The sequence below is a fragment of the Ailuropoda melanoleuca genome, chromosome 4 (assembly GCF_002007445.2).
Source record: "Ailuropoda melanoleuca isolate Jingjing chromosome 4, ASM200744v2, whole genome shotgun sequence".
NCBI lineage: Eukaryota > Metazoa > Chordata > Mammalia > Carnivora > Ursidae > Ailuropoda > Ailuropoda melanoleuca.
Window position 1 is genome coordinate 25,961,096 of NC_048221.1, and position 25,936 is coordinate 25,987,031.

At 37.9% G+C, this 25,936-nt stretch overlaps 1 protein-coding gene across 12 annotated transcripts in view; it reads right to left on the bottom strand.

Annotated features, from left to right (window-relative positions):
- Window positions 1-25,936, bottom strand: part of CFAP20DC (CFAP20 domain containing) — a 234,689-nt gene that overhangs the window by 64,081 nt on the left and 144,672 nt on the right. For 6 of the 12 annotated variants that reach the window (XM_019805517.2, XM_011231610.3, XM_034658566.1 and 3 more), the window contains 2 exons: window positions 24,120-24,454; window positions 13,258-13,632 (listed from right to left, as the gene is read on the bottom strand). In XM_019805517.2, the coding sequence (XP_019661076.1) occupies window positions 13,258-13,632; window positions 24,120-24,454 (710 nt within the window). Of the gene's footprint in view, window positions 1-13,257; window positions 13,633-18,031; window positions 18,756-24,119; window positions 24,455-25,936 lie in introns of those variants that run through there. The other 6 variants (XM_011231629.3, XM_034658565.1, XM_011231632.3 and 3 more) reach the window with 3 other exon arrangements.

The window sequence follows — 25,936 nt, forward strand, 5'->3', positions numbered from 1 at the left end:
TTTTCATTCTGTAACCTATAAAATCCCTGAGACTCTTTCTGAATCAGGTTTGCACTGTAACAGTGCCTGACACCCACAGCACAGGGGACACCATGTAAAAAAACTCTTAATAAAGGTCTACCGGACTATCACTGACTCTTTGTATTCTTTTAAGTAACACCAAGATACAGACACTGCTACTACAAAGGGGAAGGTGGGTGTTAGAACAGAACATAATATAAAAGGCATGTGAGGAAAGGGAGATATACCAAATAGTCTGGCATTTCGGAAAAGAGAGAGGTCACCTCTTGTAGGATCAGTCAAGCTTCATGGAGGAGATGGTCTCTAAGCTGAACCTTGAAGGATAAGAAGGGTGATATGACAGCATATTCTAACCATCCGGCAGAACAACATGGGACAAGCTAGAAGTATGGAGCTTATATTCATAGAAAGTATTACATAGGCTACAAATTCTAATACATACTGCTTCAGAAATGAAATCAGCAATAGAGTTCCCAAATAACAAGGCTGGAAATACCTAGAATTTAGAATTTATTTATTTATTTACTTTAAAGATTTTATTTATTTATTTATTTGAGGGAGAGAGAGAACACAGAGAAAGAGTGAGAGGGAGAAGTAGACTCCCTGCTAAGCAGAGAGCCCAATGTGAGGCTCGATCCCAGGACCTTGAGATCATGACCTGAGCTGAAGATAGATGCTTAACTGACTGAGCCACCCAGGTGCCCCAGAAATGCTTAGAAATTAATCTAAACCTTTTAAGACCAAATAGCTTCAACTTCCCTGGCCAAGTCTTAATAAAAATCTATGATTCTATCAAAAGTTATATTCTTATTGGATCATATGATATCTCTATTTTTTATTTTTTGAGGAATCTCCATACTGTTTTCTACCCAAAGAAAACAAAAACATTAATTTGAAAAGATATATACACCCCTATCTTTATTGCAGTATTATTTACCATAGCAAAATATGGAAGCAGCCCAAGTGTCCCTCGGCAGACAAATGGATAAAAATGTGGTACACACACACATACACAGGAATATTAGCCATAAAAAAGAATGAAACAACATGGATGGATCTAGAGGGTATTAGGCTAAGTTAAATAAGTCAGACAGAGAAAGACAAATACCATATGATGACACTTATATGTGGAATCTGAAAAAGAAAACAGACTCTTAAATAAGGAGAATAAACTGGTGGTTGCCAGAAGGGAGGTAGATGGGGGGATGGGGGAAATAGGTGAAGCGGTTTAAGAGATATGAACTACTAGTCATAAAATAAGTAAGTCATGGAGATGAAAAGTACAGCATGGTAAATATAGTCAATAATAATAATATTGTATGGTGACAGATGGTGACTATATTTACCATGGTGAGCATTTAGTAATGTATAGAACTGTCAAATCTCTGTTATACACCTGAAACTAATATATTGTATGCCAACCATACTTCAATAACAAGTTTAAACAAAAGAAATAAAAAAGACATATTCTTAGTAGCTCCCATCAACAGAATGGATAAATAAGTGGTGTGACAGTCATACAGCAGGACACTATACAGCAGTGAAATAAGTTACATATTGAATCTCATAAAAGAAATGCTAAGTGAGAGAAACTCGGTACAAGAGGGTATATACGGGTAAAACTAATCTTGCACATTTTGGTGGAACTTGTGAAGGGACAGTGGCAGGAAGGGATACTGACAGGGAGCACAATGGGGCTCCTGGGGCACTGGCATTGTTCTCTTTCTTGATCTGGATGATGGTCACATGGATTTGTTCAATTGGTGAAAATTCATCAAAGCATATGTTTATGATATGTGTACTTTTCCATGACAAAAATGACAAAGAAGTCTAAGACTCAAAAAAGATTTCCTAGGAGGTATATTAGTTGTTAATCACTGGCACTTCACTCTGGACTGCCTTAGTAGGGGCAAAAAGGCATTTTGTAAATGCTGGGGAGTCAATATTACTGCTAGTTTCAAATCTGTATTATTAAGAGTTTTGAAGCTTTAATTAGAAAGTTTTGTAAGTTTTTCTGAACTCCAACATCATAGCAAGAAAAGTAGCAGAAGTCCATCTTCCAAAGCTAATTTTAAACCTCAACTGGCATTTTAATATGAAGATTAATCTTCTCTATTGCTATTTGCAGACAGCAAAAGTATTGCTACATTGACATTTTAAATATGAGCTGATGGTAAATTAGCGTTCCAGGGCATCTCTTCACCAACTAGCACCCCTTGAAGACTTGTTTCAAATTCCTGAGCACGTATCCCATAAGAGAATTGGCCCTGATTCGCTGGGGACACAGGCCCATGGAAGAGAAGAATGAAGAGAAGACAGAAATCTCAGGCATGAGCCTCAAGTGACACATGCTTGAGGAAATAACTCATTCACAATGTATGAGAGCTTTCAGCATCTCTTCACCATGCAAAGAGGTAACTGAAATGTAAAGACCAAACCACAGTACAACTTGAAAAACTTTGCTACACTGAAGTGTCAACTTAACACAGCAGAAATCAGGAGGCAGGCTGTTAGACAGAAACAAATGGTCGGAATCTAGATTGTGTTTTACATCAATGGCATTCATGTTGACCAAGGCTTAACCAGACCCAGTGCCACCTCCGATTTTTGGCTTGAAACCTGGAGACACTTCACAACCTGACTCAATTCACACTTCATCATCTCTGCATACTAACCCCTTAAGAATGTCTCAGGTAGAGAATTCTTGGGTAGTTTAAATCCAATAGTGGCAAAAGTAGCTTTCTATCTCATAGATGTGGTGCTCTCTTTTGGAGGGAAGGAGCACAAAAGTATTTTTTTAAAAAAGATTCTTATATCGATGTGCTGTATTTGTAAAGAACACCCTTTTCATCCATGACTTCCACACAATATATTTCCGTACATTTTGTCTCGATAGTCAGCCTGCTAATTTTCAGAAATAATTCACCGACACCACAGCTGGACTCTTAACTTTAAAGTGAGATGATAAACAATTTGTAATTTCTCAGCACCTATCTACTGAATTCAGGGTAATTCTTGAGTTTAACAGTCAACGATAGACTAGAAGGAATCTAGTAACACCAAATGGAACAGGTTTTATATTATATATAAGGATATGCCATCTGTAAGATGACTGTAGCCTTGTATATGGGGTAAGCACAGTGGTCATTCAATATATGGTAGTTTAAAATATTATATAAAGAACCAGGAGGAAAACGATTATTGTACCTGCTTACAGAAATGAAAATAGCAGGGGCGCCTGGGTGGCACAGTGGTTAAGCATCTGCCTTCGGCTCAGGGCGTGATCCCAGCGTTACGGGATCGAGCCGCACAACAGGCTCCTCTGCTATGAGCCTGCTTCTTCCTCTCCCACTCCCCCTGCTTGTATTCCCTCTCTCGCTGGCTGTCTCTATCTCTGTCAAATAAATAAATAAAATCTTTAAAAAAAAAAAAAAGAAATGAAAATAGCAGAGGTAAGCCAACTGATGTTTCTGGAGTGGGAAGATGATAACCTTAAATTCAGATTGTTTTAGAATGTAAACAGTTTGGTTGTAATACAGTAATGACAGATATACCAACAAACGTGCATGCTTTTGCATATTAAAATACTGTGAAGTGTGGCACCTGGGTGGCTCAGTAGGTTAAGCATCTGCCTTCAGCTCAGGTCATGATCCTGGGTCCTAGGATTGAGCCCCACATTGGGCTCCCTGCTCAGCAGGGAGTCTGCTTCTCTTTCTCCTTCTGTCTCCCCCCACCCCCACAAAGCACGTGCTCTCTCTCAAATAAATTAAAAAACAATTCCTGTGAAGCTTAAAGAGGCAATGGAAGTTAAGTTGCCACATGATCACAGATTATTTTTGAGAGAGAGAGCACGTGTGCTCGAGAGTGGGTTGGGGGTGGAAGGGTGGGAGGGGCAAAAGGAGAAGGAGAGAGAGAATCCCAAGCGGGCTCCATGCTGAGGCTTGATCTCACGACACTGAGATCATGACCTGAGGTGAAATCTAGAGTCAGACGCCTAACTGACTAAGCCGCCCACATGCCCCAATCACAGAAGTTTTTCAGTGACCTATAATTACGGGTGGTGGTCCAGGGTAGTGGAAGGTGAAACAGCTTTTCTGGCCAAAACTCTGGGTTTGACACTCTGCTTTGTCACTTATTAGATGTGAACTAGCTAAAGCCTCTCTGCTTCCTGGTCTGTCAAACAGAAATAAGTAAGGCCTCTTGTGAGGGTTGGAGATGGAGACTGGATGGAAAGCGTGGAGCACCATGTAGATGGCTTGGCATATGGCAAATACCCTAAATCCTTAAATTCACAAACAAGGTTCTTGAATCAAAGACCTTGATCTCAATGGGTCAGGAAATACTGTCAGCCTAGGGCTTCCTCCATAAAATAGGAAAATGGCAAGTATGACTTGTTTCCTTAAAATTAGGAAAACCAAGACATCAAAGAAGATGTTCAATAAACATTTGACTAGTAGGATGCTAACCTTAGTATTAAAATATTGGAGAACTGAGAGTAAAAAGTTATAGTGTGTTTGCTTAACAACTAATGTGTTTTCATTGATTCATACTTCTGATAGTCTCTTAGTTTTTGTCAGGTCTTTCCATTGAAAATTTCTGAAACTTCTGAGAATCTGAAACTGCTCCTCTTTATTAGAGTAACTGGCCCATTGCTTGGAGATATGAAAATGTCTTAATGACTTTTGCAGTTCCATATCATCATCCAAAATATGGACCATAATTCCATTTTTAATTTTTTAAAGATACTTCTATTCTGGACCATTTTGCCTTGGTCAACAACTAAATTAGACACTAGATGCAAAGAGTTTGTTTACTCAAAGGAAACTACTCTGTAGCATCAGCAAAAATTTGGACTGAAAAAAAAGTCAAAAATAAGAGGGCTAGGAGCAAATTCCACCAGGAATATTTCTATGCTTAATGCAAATCCTTTTACTGGTAGCACCAAGGTTATTTAATCACCAAATTTTGTAGCTTCTGCTATATCCCCTGCAGTGAATTGACAGATAATACTGAGATAACGACTCTGTTTTTTTCAGAGGCAAAGCAAGAGTATAGTTTGACAAAACATGAAATCACAAACTCTTCTCTAAAGACTACTAATTGGTAGGAGTGTCCAATGTAATAAGTGACAAATTCTCACCATGGTTAACACTATGGTTTATAAACTGCTACTAGTCCTGTCCACATTTAATTCACCCCATCAGCCATGAAGTTACGGATCTCTAATTTAGCTCTGGGAATAAGGCAGGCACACAGGGTGCTCCCTGGGGGAATGACTGGAGACACACCAGGTCCTGCTTCTAAATATTATTCTCTCTTCAGTGAACATTGAGAAAATACCAACACGTTGCCTGGCAGAAGTGACCCATTAATTCACTCTTATGTTAGCACTTGATTCAATTCTTAACAGAGGACAAGAAACGCACATAGCTTTCCCTTATTGAACAGTACCAATATTTAGTTTCTGGAATTTTATTGGGTTTGAAAAAGTTTGCTTTAGAATGCTAGGCACACTGGTTTACATTTCTAACTTCTCAGACATGGGTAGAAGAAAATACCTGGTTGAATTTTGGGCTAAGTGTTCTACATGCACTATCTCATTTGATATTCATTATGACCCTATGGAATAAGGATTATTATTTTCTCCAAGTTGATAGATGAGGAAACTGAGGTTCAAGGAAGTTAAAAGGTGTGTTCAAGGTCACATAAGTAAAAAGAAGCAAAGCCAGAATGAAAATCTATGTCTCCCTGATTTGAGCTGGTGTTCTGAGCCATAGTGTCCACTGCTCTTGACTGCTCAGAAGAATGAAAATGTAGATAGACATGCCATAGAGCTCTCTTTGGGTAAAGTCCCGACAGTGGCAAAGGTGAAGGCTGTCTATCAGGTGGCCCAGGAAAGGATGAGGCCAGTGGTCACCTGTATCGATAGCCTTGGAAGGAAGGAGAGTCACTGGGTGAATCTGCATGGTTGGGCCAGGATCATCGACATATGTATAGCACATAGGGTAACCTAACCCCCAAACAGGTGTTTTGTAACAATGGACTACTGTTGTAACTGAAGGAAGTCAGGGGCCAGACAGACATGAGGTCTTCAAACAATGGGTTATTGTTGGAAAGACAGCTGCAAATGGCATACTTGAGTGGTAAATTCAAAGAGATACAGATGGCTTCCCTTTGAACACAGAGTATTATATACCCTAGAAAATGCAGAACTTTATGTAATGGAACAATTCCTTTAAAACTCTAAAATGATTTACAAATTCATTTTCTTCTAAGTTTGTATAGTACAAATTGCATAGAATAGTAAATCTCTATTATTTCAAAAAAATACAGGCTCAAGTTTATCAGGGAGGCAGTCAAACTATCCTTTTTCATTATCCAAAGGAAAAGGCTTGACAATTAAAAAAAAAATTATGCCATGGCTTAAAACACTTACAGAATGTCCTTCCATAATTCAGTTTTGATTTTTCAAAAATGAAATGTGAAAATTAAACCCAAAAGTTCTATAGTATTCATAATTGTTTTTCCTATAAAATCTCATGTCTTGTTTTTTTCTAAGAATACCTGAATTTGCAACTGGTAGCATATTTTGTCTTTCTTATGAAAATAACCATTCTTTAATAAGCTCAAACTTTTTCTGGAACCACAAAGCCTGTTATATACGTTTGTTTGTTTAAAGATGCACATAATGACATTTACAGGTTTAAAATGATTCATTCAAAACTGTTTGAATGCAGTTATACATGTGGAAAAGTTTAATTACCAGCTATCTACATGGTTATGGTATTACCCAGAGGGCTGCACTTGTTTCTTAATTAAAAATATTTGAACTTAATAATAGGGAACTCTTATTTAAAGATGAATAAAACATTGCAAGGAAGAAGTTTACCAAGTAGTTAGTAAATCAATTTCAGTAAGTGTTCCTTAGAATTACTAGTACTCTGGCATATCAGCGGTTTAGGAGAACATTTCTCCTGCACCTTCTTTTGTAAGAGCCTTTAATTGTCCCTTGTCATAAAGTCGCTCATGTTGGCACTTTGTGAAAGCAGATTTCCTTTTTCGAGATTTATTTATGTGTGTGTGTGAGAGAAAGAGAGCACACGAGTGAGCATGGGGGGGGGTAGAGGGGCAGAGGGAGAGGGAGACTATCTCAAGCAGATTCCCTGCTGAGCGCTGAGTCTGCTTTGGGGCTCCATCTCACAACCCTGAGATCATGACATGAGCCAAAATCAAGAGTCAGACACTTCACCTACTGAACCACCCAGGTGCCCCATGTGAGAGCAGATTTCCAATGGGGTGTCCACTTACAATTCCTGATTGCAGTACCTAGATGGCTGAGTTGATGGCTCAGGTCTGCTCACAGTCTCCCAGAGCCTAGAGAATTACATGACCATCCTCCCTGTTGCTAGGTCCCAAGCCTGAGAGTCATCCTTGATTCTGCCTGTTTCTTCTTCCCTATATCCTATCAGTCGTAGCTCCTAGTTATTCTGAGAATCTGCCACTTTTCTTCATTTCCACTCTGATCTATCAGAGTGATGCCTCACTGCTTTTTCTGTTTCTATTCCTGCCCTGTTGCATCCATCCTCGACACAGCAAGAGGGAAGTTTTTGAATGTAAATGTCATTGCTTCAAGCCCTACAAAGACTTGCCATTGCATGGGGAATAAAGGCCACCCTTCTTACCGTGGCCATCCTGATCTCACATGATCTGGGCCCTGTGTACTGCTCTGAGCTCATCCTCCACTACTTGCCCCTTGCCTGTTAGCCCCAGCTACGTGGGCCTCCTCTATTCCCCAAAGATGCCCATTTCAGAAGCTTTGTACCTACTATTCCTGCTACCTGCAACAGTATTCCCAGGTTCTTTGCATGGCTGGCTCCATCTTAAATTTTAGATCTCAGCTCAAACATCACCTACTCAGTCAGATAGTATCTAAAGTAGCCACCATTCTGGCCAACCCTATTCTCTTCTTATATAACCTTGTTTTTGTCTTCCCACACCCCTATCACAGCTTATAATCACTTTATGTATTTGTTTGTATGTCTTTATTGTCTGTATTTCCTAACAGAAAAAAGACCCCTGAGGAGACAGGCCTCATCTGTTTGGGTTGTGTATCTCTAGCACCTGGGGGAATACCTGGCCTGACAGGCCCCCAGCAGAAGAGGTGATGCTGTCATCATCCATAACAGCCATAACTCATCATCTAGAAGTCCTTTACTTTATTTTATTTTAATTAATTAAATTGTTTTTAGAGAGGGAAAGTGGGGGGAGGAGCAGAGAGAGAGAGAGAGAGAGAGAATCTGGGCTCCATCTCACAACCCTGAGATCATAACCTGTGCCAAAATCAAGAGTCAGAAGCTTAACTGACTGAGTCACACAGGCGCCCCTAGAAGTCCTTTATTTTAGAAACCCAGCTTAGGTGGTAGAAACCCCCATACAGGGGCGCCTGGGTGGCACAGTGGTTAAGCGTCTGCCTTCGGCTCAGGGCGTGATCCTGGCGTTATGGGATCGAGCCCCACATCAGGCTCCTCTGCTAGGAGCCCTTCTTCCTCTCCCACTTCCCCTGCTTGTGTTCCCTCTTTCGTTGGCTGTCTCTATCTCTGTCGAATAAATAAATAAAATCTTCAAAAAAAAAAAAAAAGAAACCCCCATACATGTCAGTGCTCTACATATGTGGACTACAATGCTAGCTAGCAGAGGTAATTTCATACCTGCATTCATATAATATTAGATGGACTCCCAGTCCCAGGATAACTGTCAAAATTTTCCTCTTGCATCTAGTACATTTCCTACGTGTCATACCAGTAGAATCCTTCTAGGACTGACTGAGCTCATCATGTCTGTGTTAGAATTCACTACTGGGCCACAGTAGTCAAAGTATTAAATCTTAAAAGAAATCTTGAAAGAAAGAAAAGTTTTTCATTCAAATGAAACCCATTTGTGGGGGCAATTACACAAGAAAAGGAAATAAAAGACATCCAGATTGGAAAGGAAGTAGAATTATCTCTATTTGTAATGACATGATCTTGTATATAGAAAATCCTAAGGAATTCACAAAAACACTATTAGAACTAATTAATATTCAGCAAGGTTGCAAGATATAAAATCAATATAAAAATAAATTGTATTTCTATGAACACTAGAAATGAACAAATAAAATTAAGAAAACAATTCTATTCACAATAGCATCAAAAGATATACTTAGGAGTAAATTTAACAAAAGAAGCGCAAGACACTTGTACGTTGAAAATTATAAAACATTGCCAAAAGAAGTTAAAGACACAAATAAATGGAAAGATATCCATGGACTGGAAGTCTTAATATTGTTAAGATGTTAAGATATGTCCCCTAAATTGATTTATAGATGCAATGCAATCTCAGCTGCCCTGTTTGCAGAAACAGACAAGTTGATCCTCAAATTCCTATGGAAATGCAAAAACAACCCAGAAAAGGAAGGACAAAGTTCAAGGAGTCACACTACCTGATTTCAAAGCCTACTACAAAACTATAGTAATCAAGACAGTGTGATGCTGCATAAGGATAGACATATAGATAGAACAGAAATAAACTTACAGATGTATGGCCAACTGATTTCCAAAAAAGGTGACAAGACAATTCAACGGGAAAAGAACAGTCTTTCAACCAACAGTGCTGGTGCAAGTGAATATTCACATGCAAAAAAAAAAAAAAAAGGCAGTTGAACCCCTACTTCCCACTAGAGACTGAAATTAGCTAGAAATGGATTATAGGACAAAATTTAAGAGTTAAACTATAAAATTCTTAGAAGAAAACACAGGAATAAATCTCTGCGATCTTGGGTTAGGCAATGGCTCTTACCTATTACACCAAAAGCATAAGCAAGAGAAGAAAAACATAGATAGATTGGACTTCATAAAATGAAAAACTTCTGTTCTTCAAAAGATAGCCCCAAGAAACAAAAAGACAATTTGCAGAATGGAAGAATATATTTGGATATCATGTATCTGACAAGGAACTTGCATCCAAACTCTTACAACCGGACAATAAAAAGACAAATAATCCAATGAAAAAATAGGCCAAAGATTGAATAGGCAATTCTCCAAAGGAGATATGCAGATGGGCTAATAAGCGTATGAAAAGATGCTCAACATCTTCAGTCATTAGGGCATGCAAACCAAAACTACAATGAGATACCACTTCACACACACTAGGATGACTTAAAGGAAAAAGGCAGACAATAACAAGTGTTGACTAAGGTGTAGAAAAATCCCCTCAACTTGCCTTGCCTGTGGGAATGTAATATGGTGCAGCTGCTTTGGAAAACACTTTGGCAGTTCCTCAAAAGTTACATATAAAGTTCCATATGACCCAGCAATTCCACTCCTAGGTATATACCCAAGAGGAATGAAAACATATGTCCATACAAAAACATGCATATGAATGTTCATAGCACCATCTTCCATAATAGCCAAAAAGTGGAAACAACCAATTATCAACTGATAGATAAATAACAAATATGACATATCCATATAATGGATTACTATTCAGGCATAAAAAGAAATGAAATGATACAACATGCATGGAATTTGAAAACATTATGCTAAATGAAAGAAGTGAGACACAAAAGGCCACATACTGTCTGATTTCATTTATGTGAACTGTCCAGGATAGGCAAATCCATAGAGATAGAAAGCAGATTAGTGGCTTCTGGAAGTTTGGGGGAAGCAATGAATGGGGAATGACTATTAATGGGGATGGAATTTCTTCTGGGGTGATAAAAATGATCTAAGATGAGTAGTGATGGTTGCACAACTCCATGAAGGCACCAAAAAAGGCTGAATTCTATACTGTGTTTATTAAATATTAGTAAATTATTAAAAGTCACTGCCATGGGTTTCTGGGATCTGGGGAAAAAATCCCTTTGTGGAGTTAGCAAGCACACAGCACTCTTCTGAGGAAACTTGTTTCAGATTCTTAGCTGCAGTTATTAAATGGAGAGAATGTCAAGTATTAGCACCCTTTCACTATGACCATGAATCTCTTCTTTAAATGATGTTTCTGGAAGAACACTCCCATTCCCACTGTAAATTCACCCTGAAATGGGGCAGAGTGCCGATGCCTTCCATAATTTTACATCCTATTAAACTGAAATTATCGCATTCACACATGTGAGCCACAGATTGTGATCCTGTGGGTTGTTAGAGATCCCATTTTCTTAGCCTGAATTTTGACACTGAGGTCAAACCTCTCTGCACAAATGGTAAGCAGTGCCTTTGTGCCTTTATTCCCTCAACACAGATAAAGCTCCTTCCCTCTGCCATCCTTCTGAAGGGATTGCTCCTTGGCTGTAAAATGGAATAGTAAAAATGGCAATGCTGCATACGGGGCGCCTGCGCAAAATCACAGGAGTCACGGGGCGCCTGCGCAAAGGCACAGGTGTCAGGTGAGAGCTTTGTAACCGGCAGTGAACAGCTGTGAGAAGGGTCTCCTGGAGCAACCCGAATAGTCTCTGTGAACTGGCTTATCCTCAAAACCTCTCAAATGAAGAAGACGGGGAAGGGAAAGTCCCCTGCTCTCTCTCCAACCTTTCATTTTCCCCTAGTATCATCAGAGAGCACAACTTTTGAGGCAGTGTACTTGGCTGAAAGGACAGGTACTCAAAGTCCATTTGTGCCTCAAGTTTCCAAGCTGATTTTTGTGCTCTGGTTTTATTTCTACGGAAAGATGGAAAGATTAAGAAGAAACAATATTTTGGACATATTAGGATGACAGATTTTACCTAATAGAAGGGTGGTGGCAAAAAAAATGAGGGGAGATCAGAGTGGAAGGCTTCTTAAGAGACTTGCTTTGGCTCTGTTTTTGGCAGCCCAGCTCTGGCTGCAGTCAAGGCAAGCAGCATCGTAGAATAAATCTGCAAGGTTAGTTTATTAGCTGAGTTCTACTCATGAGCACAGCAAAGGAAAAAAAAATTACAGTTAGGTAGAACATCTGTTTTGGAAATATTTTCAAAGAAATGAAAAAACATGCAAAAATATTCCTGACCACTTTCATCCTAAATCATCATAAAACAAATTCCATTTTCATTATGTTAGGTGATTCACTACCTTCTTGTGGGCAAGCATGCAGACATGCCTACAACCATGAGAAATGAGAACACACACTCCAGTTTTATGTGGGTCTTTCTTAAGGAGGGGCCACCGTTTACATGAGAGTAGGTACATGTTTATGCAGCTCAGTCCAGTGGGTCCAGGCAGCAGTTCTGGACTCAAACAACCTAGCTTCAAGTTCTAACTCTCCAACTAGCCAGCTGTTGTCCTTGAATACCCTGCATAACTGAGCTGAACCTCAGTCTCCTCATCCAAAAAATGAGGATGAAGGTCTCTACCTCTCAGGGTCACTGTGAGGTTACATGAAATGCTTCAAGAAAAAAGCCTTGGCAGAGTGACTGGCACATGGCAAATGTTTAAGAAATATTAGCTCTCTATTCTGTTAATGATGATGTATATGTCTGTGACTTGTCCAAGGGAACAGTCCTCTCTGAATTGCTTAGAACGTAATTGAAGCAAAGCTTTACAGTGTAACACACACAGAATACTTAGGATATGACAAATAAAGAAAACCTTCAATGTGTTAAAAAAAAATGGAATATAAGTTCATTCGTTCTCTGGTTTCTAAGTGCAGCTATGGAGGGACTAAAGGAAGAGAAGCACTAACACAGGAAGGAGGAAAATCAATCTGATGGACATGAATTTAGAAACCAAACTGGCCTAGGGATTTATTCAATGACACTACTTTACTGTTAACCTTCACTCATACCATTTATTATTTGGGAAACTGCTGCAAAGAGACCAGAAAGTGAATAGAATAATGATGTTTTTATGGCTCCTAATGTAGATTATTATTGAAAATCTGTCAATTTCACTGGCAAGCCTTTGGCTCAAAAATAAGATCTTCATTTATAATTTGCAGGCAGCGATAACTGAAATTATGAGAAGTAACTGGGAAATAAAAAAATAACTATTATGATAATTATCTTTCTCATTAAAAACATGAGGCATTCTATTATCACTGGGATGTGCAAAATACTCTTTAACAGCTGCTGCTACTGAACTAAAACACATCTGAATAGGAAGGCAAATAAATTACTGATCACCCAAATGATGAAAAATAGCTCCTGCTGAAAACGCGTGCAAAGTGGGACAGAGTAAAACACAGCAGGACGTGCTGCCTGCTTATGCAAACCAGAGCGAAGCCACTTACAGATACCTCAGGAACCGGTCTCCACTCTTCCCTGGAGATCTCCTTTAGGGAGGTTTCGTTTATTGAAGCTGGTACTTGATGGGCTGGTCGGTCCTTTGCTTTGGTAACAGGATCCGGGGTTTTCTGAGAGGCTTCACTTCTTCCCGGGGGAGAAAGGCATGGTGTAGGCACCACATTCGTTTGAAAGTCTTTTCTCTCTATCTGCTTTGCCAAGGAATTCTGGCTTTCTGATGCTCCCGCTTCTGCGTAGGCACTTTTTAGAGGTCCTTTATCTGTCCACCTTGCAGCCTTCCCCAACGTGCTCTCTAATGTTAACTGAGTTAACCCTGAAGGACTAGTTGTTGGGCTCAGGGAACCCTGGATACTGTCGTTACCCTACATAGGGGAACAAAGTGAAACCACGTTGAGCCAAAATCTGTGGTGAATAAGCTACTGAGAACAGTTCTTAAAAAGCTCACTTATTCTCTGAATAAAAGCAAAAGTATATCTACATATATATACTATTTTATTCTGCAATAAAAATATGAGTAACTAAAAAGAGCAGTGCAATAGGTATAAATCGTTTGTTAAGATGCCCTGCTATGTGGTATCTGGTCTTGGTAAGGCATTTTTTTTTTTTTTAACCACTGAGTTACAACAGAGCCATTCAGGAGGTAGTCACTAAAATATAGTCATTTCAAAAAAGCATGTGGAAGAAGAGGATCCACAGAAAGTTATGTAAGAATTATGCACTTTGACTTCCTAATGAGCTAACTCCATGAGAAGAGAAAGACCTAGAACTTACAGTATTTACCTTATTTAAGCAGGGGAATGCTACTCTAAAAACAAGTTGGCCTATCAAAGTATATTTGTCTTAAATTATTGTAGGGAAGTTTTATTGCTCAAGAGCAATAGATAATAGACATTTTGTATGAAATATTTTTCTTACATGAAAATTTCAATTATAGAAAGTATTTTTTTTCCCCATGAGACATGAGCATCATGAAACAGAATTATTTGGAAAGCTGCATGAATTTTACAAGTACATAGTTCTGAGATTATCCCTAGGAAAGCAAAAATTTTAATTTTTAAATCTGAGAAAGGAGGAACTACAAACATAAAATCAACGGCTGTGAAAATAAATAATGGAAATGAGAAATACAGTGCTTTTTCAGTTGGTGGATTTTTCTGCTATAAAATAAGAAATTTTAAGAACAAACTAATGTGATCATTGCTTATACTTGCCATGGTAGATTTTTCCAATTTGTCTTATTTGCTTAAATATGTAATAAATAAGAGGATATTAAAATGATAAACTTGTTAGGACAGAAAAAAATCAATAAAAGCAGAGTATACATATCTATATATATAAAGATTTTATTTATTTATTTATTTATTTATTTATTTATTTATTTATTTAAGAGCGAGAGCACACTTGCAAGCCAGGGGAGGGACAGAGGGGGAGGGAGAGGGACAAGCAGACTCCACACTGAACATGGAGCCAAATGCAGGGCTTGATCTCATCACCCTAAGATCATGACCTGAGCCAAAATCAAGAGTCAGATGCTTAACCAACTGAGTTACCCAGATACCCCAAAAAGCAGATTATATTTTAAAGACATTATCTGCTGTCTGAGAATGTATACCTTACATTAAGTTTCAGTTAGCTATTCCCTACCCTTCCATTTGTAGCCACACAGAACCAAACATCTAGTTATTCCCCAAATATGGTTTATAATTTTTAAATTTTTTTTAGAATGATCGAGAGAGAAAGAGTGCATGCAGGAGTGGTGGGGAGTGGGGGCAGAGGGAGAGGAAAAGAGAGAATCTCAAGCAGACTCCATGCTCAGTGCGGAGCCTGACAGGGGGCTCGATTTCAAGACCTGAAGGTCATGACCTGAGCTGAAACCAAGAGTCAGGTACCTAACGAACACAGTCACCCAGGCATCCCCCCAAATTTGGTATTTTTAAACAAAATATTTGAGTGACTGATTGAACTGCTGAGTTTTTTTCTGAGTGTTTGGTCATCATCATGCTTGACATACAGATTACTATCTGAGGTGAGATTTCCCTTTCAGTAGAAATGAAGCATGTGTAAAGGTGAGAAAGTCTGCTCTAGGTTGCACGCAGGCCAGAAGAGGATTTAAAAAAAAAATATTTTACTTATTTATTTGAGAGAGAGAGAACGTGAGAGGAAGCATGAGTAGTGGGGAGGGGCAGAGGGAGAAGCAGACTTCCCGCTGAGCAGGGAGCCACCACCACAATTCATTTTTGAAAACCAGGCTTGACTCCATGACCCTGAGATCCTGACCTGAGCCAAAGGCAGACACTTAACTGACTGAGCCACCCAGGCATCCCCAGAAGAATTATTCATCATGCCTTTTAATGAGAAGGGATCTGTCCGTCTGTGTGTCTGTCATAGTTCTGTCTGTCTTTCTTTCTTCCTCATCATATCTAGGGCTATTGCCCGTAGGCACTGTAGATGCTGGGGATATAATGGTCACCTAGAACTCAATCTCTGCCATCCAGGGCCTTTGAGGGGTCCTTGCATGATGTGACTCAGGGGAGCTGGTGAGCACATGATAGAAGGCATGGGTGTGAGTTTGTGTGGTGTCTGTAGCATCTGTGGAGATAGTAGAGAGTGAGGTCAATTAGGATACTGTTGAACTGCCATGATTAGAAGTTCTGGCGTGGCTGTGTTGAGGCAGTGGTAGTGGTGATGGAGAGGCTGGATTGATAGGAGAGTTCTGTAGAAGGCAGGGTATGCTATACTCAGTGACTCTGGAAATCTCTAAAATGGAGTCTGCAATCCCTAATCCTGTCATCAAACGATTTTCCCTTCTTGTGGAAAATAGTTGGGATTAGCGGGTAACTGTACTCTCAAAAAAGGTCTTAGAACAGTTGGGTCTTAGTGTCTTCTAAGGAACAGCTTGCCTATCTGTAATAAAGGATGAGAACTGCAGAGTGTCTAAGGATCTTCTTCTTGGTATTCATCCTGGCCCTAAACTTGCTTTGTCTAGGCTGGCTTGATCTTCTCATACATATATTTCTTTATAAATGATGGAGAAATCTATTTTCCAGAGCCCTAGATAGAGTAAAGAAAAGATGGTGATTGGATGTTGATCCATGGGCTCGCTCTTTACGTCCCAAGTGAAAAAATAAGGAGGTTGGGATATTTCCACCCTTGAAATAGTGCCGCACTGGCTTCAACCGCAGGCCCTGGGCAACGCTCTCTGCAGTACACCACTTAGTGAATAAGCCCGTCCTTCACTGCCATTCCGAGAACCCTTAGGTTGTCCCTGTGGTTGAAGAACCCTGTCTTCAGGCAGAAAACTGGAAAGAATGCCAGAGACTGAAAAATAACTACTGTCCTAAATTACTAAGGAATGGAGTGGTGGCTCTTGCAATTTTTGTTTCACAGAGACGAAATGAGAATAAAAGTGTAGTCTTGTCTAGAGACAGTGAACAGGGAATATAGCAAACATCCCCCAAACCCTAATTGTGAGAAGGTACTGGTGGAAGTAGGATAGATTTCTTGTTAATCCAGACTGGCTGCTAGATAGTGCTATCTCTTCTCTAGCTTTAGAAAAACCTCTAGTTTAATTGTCTATACAATGGGGCAGTGGGTTTTCTGTGACCAAAAGACGCTCTACTCATTCATTTTCATCACATTTTCATAATAAAAAATACACACGTGCTATGTATTTAAAACAGATAGGCCCTATAAATAGGTTGGTTCAAGCAGAAAAGGTATAATTATGCACTTGGGCCAGAATCTTTGGATCCCTCTGGAATCCCTCTGGGATTCCATTTTGTATATGACATAGGCAGAAACTGGGAGCTTTTGCAATAAAAATGAGTTCAGTAAATATCTACTAAGCTCTGCTAGGTGTAGGGCATTTTCTAGGCACTACAGAAGGTACACAGGTAAGAACATGGGCATTGCCCTCGAGAGGCACAAAGTCTTAAAGGCAAAAAAGGCATAAAGCAGAGAGATAGATACCTACAAAAGTAACTATTTCATAAGGTAGAAGGTAGCTAATATAATTTCAAAAGTTTTAGATGTACTATTAGAGGGATGCCTATAAAGCCAGATGTTTGCTACATCATTTTATAAACACCTTAGAAATCAAATTATTTTATAAGAAGTCTATTTTTTGCACCTCTGGGTGGGTCAGAGTACAGCCTTTTCTTCCTTCCAGTAGTTTACTCAGGTGTAAAATTATTTCTTTTTGCTTGGCATGAACAGTGATTATACACACAGAAATATTCATGAGATGTATATGGACATTCATCTCACACTTTTCCTAAGATATACCCTGGTTTGAATATGGGCCGAGGAGGACAGATTTAGCTGTGTTCCCTGGTGAGCATTCTCTTGGTGGTACCGCATTTCTACGGTAATATGTTTCTATGCTACTTTAAATATATGGAAAAGATAAATAACTGGAGTATCTAGACAGAGTATAAAAGGCTTGCTTATTTTGGCTGCCCCAGAACCAATTCTGGTTTATCCCAGATTCTGAAAGGGGAATTAGGATAAATGGGAAAGGCAAGAGATACATGAGACCAATATTCTGACTTTAGTTGGGTTGGCTTCTATTTTTGAGAGGAAATAAATACAGAATAAAACCTAGTATTATATTTTCTAGGAGTGGTACACTGGCAAAACTCTATTCCTTTCTTTAGCAACACTTGTGACTTACTAAAATAGATGATATAAGTATAGATGATGTTTATTGATTTCACATGTGTAACACCTTTGGGCTCAACATGCTCTTGGATTAATGTTTTCTTATATAACATACGCATTTGTTATACGCATTAAAAACTGGCTTATTATGACCCGATTGAAAAACAACCACGTTTTCCCTTTTGGTTTATCATTTAGCTACTGAAAACCTGTACAGCAATTGAATATAATTTGTCAGAGTGGTAAAGAAATTGTCATGCCATTTTCACGTTCCGATCGTCTGTTCATATGTTTCTCAGAAGAACAAATACAAAATGCTTTTGATTTAACTTAATATATTTTTTTAAAAGTCCCAAATCCCTTGAACCGTTTGTCTTCTGGGCTCAGAGGCATTTGTTTGTTAAATATTCAATCACACCCCAGTGCCGGGAACATCAATAGAGTTTGCCTGATTAACCGTAGCACAGCATATGTACGCTGAAGATGAGAATGATTTCCCCAAGGAGCCAGCACTTCCTCTGTTGAACTATGTTTCTTAAAAGGACATGCAGATGGGCATTTGGACAATAATTTCTGGATGCACAAAACGGATTGCTTTTGCTGAGCTCTAATTTTAAAAAGATAATTTTAATGACTCTTGAGGGCCACCTACTTGGAGCAGATGGGACCCAGGCTCTTTGTATCACAACTTTAATGTTGAGCGAGTCAGGGTAGAGCTCTGTTTTAGCCTTTGTAAAAGTGGATGATCATATTTATTTATATTTCAATTGATTTTTTAAATTCAGTCCACTGTGAAAAGAAGTCTTGTAGAACATTCTTAGAAGTTCTGTAAAAAAAAAACAAAACACGTCTGCAATAATCCACACACACTTTTGATGGCAATTTTGAATCTGTAATTGAGATGGAGTCAGCAGGAGTCCTTACTTTTGTCCACTGTTTTAGTGACTAAATGCACGCACTGACAGCATCCTTTAACTGGGCATGGGAACTAGGGGACAATAGAGATGATAGAGGTGTATACTTCCACTGTTAACTAAAAAGCACAATTATTTGCATAGATGTAGCTAAAGACATTGGTCATAACAGAATGAAAAAAAAAATCACTTCTTCTTTGAGGATAACAAGATTGGCCATTCAAATGTATCTTAAATGTCTTCCCTAACAACCATCTCCAAGAAGTATTTCTACTTCCACCTCTTGAATTTTATAGGAAACTATTAAAGTAATACAGTTCTCTCTGGGTGGCAAGGATAATTGATAATGGTATCTTATAATGCATTTTACTAGTTTATAAAGAAGTAAATGAAAGGAAGATGTAACTGCTTCTAACAAGTAACTAACCTGCAGCAGGCTTGATATTAAAAGGGGTTGGACAAATTATTTTTGTAAATATCTTTATCTGTAGCCAGTGACGCTTCACAGACAAATAGCAGAAGTTAGAAGGACTCTATGGGGTTGGCAAACACCATCATGTGACTATTTGGGGAAAATGATGAGATTCTTTTAATTGTTTAAGACAGAAATATATTTTTCTTTAAGTTAAGACTTCACACTCTTTTAGCTGATAACACTTTAAAGATTTTTTTTGTGGAAACTCCTATCCACAATGAAATATTTATCCACAAGATGTTTATCTACTAGCAGAAGTGGTAGAATGATATTCTAAGCAGACAAGAGTTTTAAAATCTTCTCTGACTATAACAATGAAGAGCCAAGTCACAAGAACCAAGGGGCCTGTGACTTTTGCAGAGAGGAATAGAGCTTCACAAGATAGTAATAAAGACATAGAGCTGTGAACAGCCTTAAAAAATTTCTCACACAGAATAAATATTAAATTGGCCTGGTAGGTTTAGAGAGTATGTTATGTTATAATTCATAATATACAGGAACAAAAATACAAGGCAATGCATTCAAAATAAGAGTCCTCCCGTCCCTTAAAAAGTTAAAAATTGAACTACCCTATGACCCAGCCATTGCACTACTGGGTGTTTACCCCAAAGATACAAGACGTAGTAAAGAGAAGGGCCATATGCACCCCAATGTTCATAGCTGCATTGTCCACAATAGCCAAATCATGGAAGGAGCCGAGATGCCCTTCAACAGATGACTGGATTAAGAAGCTGTGGTCCATATATACAATGGAATATTACTCAGCTATCAGAAAGAACGAATTCTCAACATTTGCTGCAACATGGACGGCACTGGAGGAGATAATGCTAAGTGAAATAAGTCAAGCAGAGAAAGACAATTATCATATGATTTCTCTCATCTATGGAACATAAGAACTAGGAGGATCGGTAGGGGAAGAAAGGGATAAAGAAAAGGGGGGTAATCAGAGGGGGGAATGAAACATGAGAGACTATGGACTGTGAGAGGCAAACTGAGGACTTCAGAGGGGAGGGGGTGGGGGAAGGGGATAGCCTGGTGATGGGTAGTAGGGAGGGCACGTATTGCATGGTGCACTGGGTATTATACGCAACTAATGAAGCATCAAACTTTACATCGGGATCTGGGGATGTACTGTATGGTGATTAACACAATATAATAAAATAAAATTTAAAAAAAAAAATAAGTGTCCTCCCATTTTTTCCCAACATAGACCTCGACATTTAAAAGTTTTTAAAGGCTACACAGAAATATAAGCAGCCTCAAGAGGAGTAAATATTCTTTCTAATGTGTGTATGTACATGTGTGTAAGAAAGTATTTCAAATTCATTAGTCAAATATATGGGGTGAGTGGTTTATAGACTAACCCAGAAATATAAACTATGAGGGAAAAAAACTGCAATGAAACAGCTTAACTGTTGAGTGCCAAAAAAAAAAAAATACCTTCAAAGGAACAATACAGGGAAAACTGAGGAGGAGGACTAAAATGGTCCTTTTACTCCGTGGTTGGAAAATTTGTCCTCTGCAGCCCTCCACAGAGTTAGATGGGGAGAAGATCTGGAGGCTTCCTAGCTAATTTAAATACTCTAAGTAGTCAGTCCACATAATTCATGTCCAACTATGGATAATTTTTTGGCTTAATGTTCCAATTTGGATTGTGATACAGGACAAATTACCTGGCCTTACAAATATCTATTTAGTATGTGATACACAGTCAGTTTTGGGGGAAAAAAAAGACTATTTCTAGATGAAAAATTAAATTAGGAGAGTAATAAAATATTAATATACAGCTAACTATTTCAAGTTGTAATCCAGGCATACACTCAAAGCCACGTTGGGAATAATGGCATAAAATACAAAATAGAGATGATAGTAGAAACAGGCTTTTTTTCCTTTCAGATGCTGCAATTGTGGGAAAGGCACTCTGTTTTAATAGCTTTTCTAGGATAATTCATTTTACATGGTAGTCTTGATTTTATAGCTATATATTTCCATAGCATGTTTTTCAAATAAGAAATACAAACTCAAAATTAATTGAGTATCAGGAATATTAGTATACATGGCTGCCTAGGGAATAAAATATATAGTAAAGCAAAGACTAAGACAAGAGCATATGCAAAAAAAAAAAAAAAAAGGAACTCAGACTTTTGAGGCTCTTACACTAATGAAGAGCTCAGGTATGAATTAATGATTAGGAACTTAAATTACAAAATCAATGTTTCACTGAAAACTTATTTTAACTTTTACTATTGTATGTGTACTTTTCCTCTAGCTATCATGATAACATGATTTGATTTTTCTTAGATTACAGGCTACTGAAAACACCTAATTTCCCTTTTAAAAATACTCAATGCTCTAACATCAAATAGTCTTTTAACTACAAGTTACAAATTTCAAGCATAGTAAGTAATGTAATTATCCTCATTCATCCACCATTGTTTATGACATGACATTGGTTTCCTTAAGTATAATCATGCTAACATTTTATATATATAACATTTTAAAGGACATAACATTTTAAAATAACACAATAGTAAGGATGCCTAAATTAACTAAACTGATTTTTCTTCAAAGACTATATGTAAATGAACATTGTAAATATCTAATCTGATTTCTCATTGACTTACACAATTAATAAATGGGAGAAGTAATCCTAAGGAAAAGAAATTACCAAAAAAGCCCCAAACTAATTTGATCGCCATAAATTCTAGAACTTGTTTAAATATAACCCATCATTTTTGTTGGTCATGTTTTCTATTTCATAGTTTGTATACTGTTATTGACTTGAACAATAAACCTGAAAGCTTGTGTAATATGGCAAGGCTTCTGCCCTTCTCTCTGGCTGCCACTCTTAGCAGGCTCCAACTAAAGGTGGGCCAGGACAGGTGTTAGCAATGAGATGGTCCCAGTATATACTCTAGCCCTATGCTACTAGTCATTTTGATGGTCAGGGCACAGGGGTGACCAGATAGCTAAGCCACTCAGAGCTTGAGTAATGTGTGATACATTTATTTTCAATTTCACGTAGTTGGTAATTAGTATATGTTTGTATAATAAACGATGAAGGATGTCAGAAGTAAAGTAGCTAATAGCAAAAGAAAGCACACCAAATGATAACAAATTAAAATATTCAGAACTAGTATTCTTCATTTTCCCATTAAGTTCTATTGCTTCTTGTCAAGGCTTATCCTTCATACAGACATAAGCAGCAAGTTCCTCATGTCATGATATTTAAAGGCAGTTTCTCATAAAACTTTCCTCAAAGTTTTCCAGGGAAGGAACTAACATTTCCCACCTGCCTTGAAATTTCCACCATTAAAGGAATTCTTTTGGTTTAGGTAAGAAAGATGGTGCTGTGCATATGGGAAGGGGATGGGCTATCCCATTAATTAAATGGTATGAATTAATTTATCAGATTAGCCAATTAATACTGTAGAAGAATTGACAGCTGGGATGGGGGTTGTACTAGATGCTGAAGGCAAATGTCTGTTTTAGTTTTTATATCTTAATGTTATTCAGGGTGAAAGAGATGAAGATGTCCAGAGCAACATTTAAAATGTTGGCATCATATGTACTACTTATGCATAAAGGGATTTTTAGTAGGTTTATGTTTGGTATGACTAATAGTTTTACTATGCTCAGAAGCAAAGATATTATAAAAAAAAAAGGATTTCCCCATGCACCTTGCTATGGAAACTCATTAAAAGTTGCAAAAAACCATAATTACTGCCTGAACAGTTTCATCGTATTCTCAACTGGCTCTGAAGGTAGGAGCAATGAACCTAATCTACATCCTGCTGTCCAAGGGGATCCTTGATCAGTTATAATTATTAAAAATTTTTTTGCAAGCATATACAAAAAGTTTTTCTGATTATAATTATATTATATATAACTTAATATATAATTTGCTATATTTATTATCTATAATTTAATATATAATATAGCTATTATATATTATTATTATATAATTTTGACATAGAAATGATTTTTAAAATTTTACAAAACCATAACTTGACTACAATCTGCTTTTAAGATAATTATTTTCCACAGAAAATAGGGCTGCCTATCATTAGAGAACAAAGCTGAAGGAATTTCACAAATTCATTTCATATGAGGGAAAAGAGTCATCATAACGTTTTAAGTTTTAAACAAATGTCTCAGAACTACTTCCCGTTTGGTTTATAAGAAGTTTTTTTTAAAAAACTTTATGTGAATTTACTAATTTATAAGATATATTTGTATTCTAAATAATTGCAAACAGAAAACCTCAGGTAAGGCAAGCCCCAGCACTAATCCATGATTCATTCTCTAAACTTTAATTGGCACAACTCTTGAAATTCTGGGACCATACGGAAAATAATGAGTCCTAACAGGTCTAAGGTGGAGGGATGGCAGGGGATTGAGGCAGCCAGAAAACCGTCAATTCAGAATGCTTAGCCACTGCAGCACAATCTCCCCAGAGAGCTAGAACAATGTGTTCTCAGTGTTTTACTGGTCTCGCCACCTTACAACTAAACCGCATGTTATTTCTCATTCTGTGAGACAAAAATGAAAATGAGAAAACAAAAACAACCCCAAAACTGGTTTCCATAATTAAAAATGAAATTGGCTGACTGCTAATAAAAAAGGCAGCAATTTAGAGTTACCATAACAACCTGAGGCAACTGTTGACTGACACCACAATCTGCTGTCTTTTTATAAATAGCAGTTGATTCCCCCCCTTTCATTTCTACTGGTTTTAGTGCTCATCGGAGCTAATGGAACAACTGTGCTTTAAAACGACTTCACTCATCAAGCAGTGTACCTCTTCGCTGCTGTCACCGCCATAAAAATCATCCTCCGATTCGGTGTCTCTCCTTGTCACACTGGTATCCTCTTTTAGATCCAAAATAAATGGGTACCCCTCTGGGGACATGTTCTGAGTTTTTCCATGAGGTGCTGATCGTGGTCTTGATGAAAAAGTGAAAATGTCCTTTGGAACAACCTGGCTTTCCTCTGCCAGTTGGCCACGTTCACTTTCCTTGCTGGCTTCCAGCCACAGGTGTGAAGCGTGGCAGGAGTCATCACCCAGAAGGAGAGACTGTCTGCTGGACGCCAAATGGGAAATCCGATCATCATTTTCAGGAAATATCCACTCATCTGACATTTGGGAAAAATGACAAAAATTAGAGGAGCGTTCCATCAGTGTTATATTAAGGCAGGTAGTTAGGTTAAAATTTCTTGTGTTGAAACAGTGATTTATCAAATAATGCAGAAACCAAGGAATGCAATTTATCCACCATCTTGTAACCTGCTAAACATTTAACCCATAGATCAGTGCCTATAGCTATGGGCAACTCATTTGCACTTCCTCTTCGTCTGAGCTGAAACACTGGCCAGGAAATTTATAAGTCTGAAATAATTATCACCTGTCTTGCAGCAGGTTCTTCATAGCACAGCCTCATTCATTTGACATTACAGGGGGGAGGAAATCTTCCAAATTTAAAAGGGTTTGAATTACTAATATCTTCTTTTAACTGCAGGAGGATGGAATATTTAACAAGTTTCTTTAAAGAAAATAACTGGGCATTGTTCGGATTACAAATCATGGAGGAGAGGAAACGATGAAAAGGTTAACAGGCTTTTCCTTTCCATTCTACTGACTGAAACAGGTCAATTCATAGGCTAAACTGAGTAGACTTTTCCAGTAATAGTAAATCCACAGAAATACTCGTTAATGTGATTGGTGAAAAATATCTTTAATTACAGGAGAGAAAGTTTTGATACATAAATCTTTTGGCACAACATTATTTGTTTTGGTTAAAAATACTGTATACTACCACTGGGGTACATTTTAATCAAAACTTTGAAAATTTTTGAACTTAAAATTTTTTTGAAATTTTGTTGACAAACAATGTTATGTTAGTTTCAGATGTACAACCTAGTGAAATGATTTTAATCTTTTATGTAGCATTAAGATAGATTTTTATAACTACGATCCAGGCAAATTTTAACAGACAAACATTTATAATGATATAATTAAAAGCATGCTTACTTTCTTCTTTAAAATGACAGCAGGAAAAAGCTGCATTTTCTCTAACTTAGTCTATTTTCCTTAAAATTTACTTTTTTTGCTGCATTATATCAATGGCGAAAATCTTATAAAAATCTGTGTTCAGCAGAACCAAAATGTGGACATGGTAATTTTACCCTGACTCCTGAATCCTGCTATATTTATCTTCACAAGAAAAGTAACCAAGAGATATCTAAGATCTGCTGACTTGAAACTCTAAAGTCTACAGTACAAAAGCAACAAACAAAAAGACCTTTAATAAAAATAACATTAATGGCACAAAATCATATTCATCATAATGTATTCGTTTCTTAAGGCTATCATTATATAATATAACTTGCTTATAAAAAGGGTAACAAATGTACATTTCTTAGAGAAAATCTGTAAGGGACAAGGCTTTCACATTTTCTGTAGGTACGAGGCCCACAGCAGGCTGAATCTACTTCATTGGACCACGTTCACTGGGGATGTGGAGGGTCTGGAGTCCGTGTACCGTGAATGGGTGAAATAAACAGATTCACTGGGCTGTCCTCTTTTGGACAGAAAATCCTTTTGCATGGTGCTAAGCA